This window comes from Octodon degus, unplaced genomic scaffold (assembly GCF_000260255.1).
Source record: "Octodon degus isolate 3935 unplaced genomic scaffold, OctDeg1.0 scaffold00067, whole genome shotgun sequence".
NCBI classification, from domain to species: Eukaryota; Metazoa; Chordata; class Mammalia; order Rodentia; family Octodontidae; genus Octodon; species Octodon degus.
The window spans coordinates 11,661,717-11,663,728 of NW_004524643.1; the positions used below are offsets into that span (position 1 = coordinate 11,661,717).

Here is a 2,012-nt window from a genome sequence, read left to right on the forward strand (position 1 = left end):
TAAATAAAAATTAAAGAAAAAATGGAAAAAAAATATCCAATTGTTTGTGAAATATATGAGGTCTTTTTAGTGATTGATTCCTAGTTCCAATGCACTATGATAGTATACTTTGGATCATTGTGATTCATGTTAATTTCTGCTGATCAAATATTTAATAGAATTCTTTGTCTCTATGATTTCTACTTGGCATCTTTTTTTGGATTCTATTTCTTTGTTAAATTTGACATTCACGATTTGAACAGTTTTGTTTAGCTCTTCTAATTTTTCATTTGCTTCTTGCTTAACAATATAGGTTTGGTTGTTAGGTCTGTAAAAAAAAAAATTCATGGGAGAGAAAGAATAATATATAGAGAGGTATTGCTTTGTGTAGAATGTAAAACCTCTGGGGACCTGTTCATCCATGTAAGAGCTTTAACAAAGGATGGATTAGGTTTGTAGGCCCAATACACTTCTTCCTGAACCACAGGAATACATAGAGAAACTGCTATAAGATTAGGCATTGCAAGGAGAAGATTTTCAGGTGATTGAACCAAACCCTGGATGTTAACTTGGTGACAATCCTCACAAAGGGTCTGCTGCAGGTCTTCCCAGGAAGGTGGGTGATATACTAGTGGTACATTGAGATCTCTGCAGAAAGCCTAATGTGTTGTGTAGGTCGGCTGGATTCTGGCCACAGAACCACTCTGATAGTTAAAATGTCTCCTGATTTTCTGTGGACATATAAGCTTAACTTTGGCTCCAGTTTAAAAGTGATACCAGAACATGTTAAACACCTGTCTGTAGATCATGCCTATCAGAATTCAGAACAGTTAAAACATATGCAACAAGTTTTGACTCAGTGTTTTACCTTTCTTTTGTTTGGCTAGCTGATTTTTTAGTTTAAGACAAGTAAGTATGTTCAATGATTTGATCTTGGGGATTATAAGGGGCCTCTATAATATCCTTTATTTTCCGGGTATCAAGAAAACTCTGAAAATTCTTAGCAATGTATGCAAGGCCAATATCAGGTTTTAGTGTTTATATCATTAAGTGAGCAAAGGCTGATATTTAATGTACAACACATTGATTTTGTTTACCTGAATGACAGACCATATGAGGCACATGTGAGCATGTATCTATAAAAGCATGAATTTATTTGGGTTTGTTAAAAGAGAGTATACGGGTCATGTTCATTCACCATGACTGGTTCTAAGATCTATAGTGTTGTAGCTTTGTTGAAGAGTAGACCTAGGAATGAGCTGACATCGTGATTTGTCTGGTTTGGGCTCTTATAATTTTACCTTATTTGTAAACATTGAGAATTTTGAGGAAAAAAGTATGAGGTTGTCTTGTTTTATCAAAAATGAAAATCAAAATAAAAATGGAAACCAGATTTTTTTTATTTATTTATTTGAGAGAGAGAGAGAGAGAGAGTGTGGTGTGTGTGTGTGGCCAGCTCAGCCCACCAGGGGGCGGGGCTGGCTGGCATGTGGTGCTGGGGGATTGAACCGCGGTCCCTGATGCTTTGCCAAGCTTGTTCTAAGTAGGTGCCTCAGACCACTGAGCCATCTCTCCAGCCCCTGGAAACCAGATTTACAGGAGCACCTGTAGTATAATTAGCTGATGACAACAAACCTGGGAGATTACAGTGGGATCTAATATAATCTAGAAAGAATGCAGCAGTTCTTCTTAATACAGCTACTGGCAATTTTTAAAATAGTTGCAATAAAATAGATTTGAGATAACTCAAGGGCAGTTGATAAAATCATTAATTATTCCTGCAGAGTACCAATGGCCTTCATTATAAATCCAATTGTATATCTATTTTGTTAAATAAAAGGCACAATTGCAAGAGTACAGCCCTGCAAGTTTTTAGCTAAACCTTTGCTTTCTTGATATTCCATCTTAGCCATCATCCTGCTATCTGGTAACACACACCTCTGAGGCTCAGAAGGAAGTAAGAGAGTGTCCCATTCTTTCATGAGGTCTATGCATCATAGATTGACAAGAAAGGGTACAATGACCAGGGTTAT

General features: G+C 36.6%; 1 protein-coding gene across 1 annotated transcript in view; it reads left to right on the plus strand.

Moving 5' to 3' along the window:
• Positions 1–687, plus strand: part of Ldha (lactate dehydrogenase A) — an 8,036-nt gene extending 7,349 nt beyond the window's left edge. The window contains exon 2 of the mRNA XM_023719332.1: positions 655–687. Coding sequence (XP_023575100.1) covers positions 655–687 — 33 coding nt within the window. The remainder of the gene's footprint in view (positions 1–654) is intronic.
• Positions 688–2,012: the final 1,325 nt, after the last annotated feature.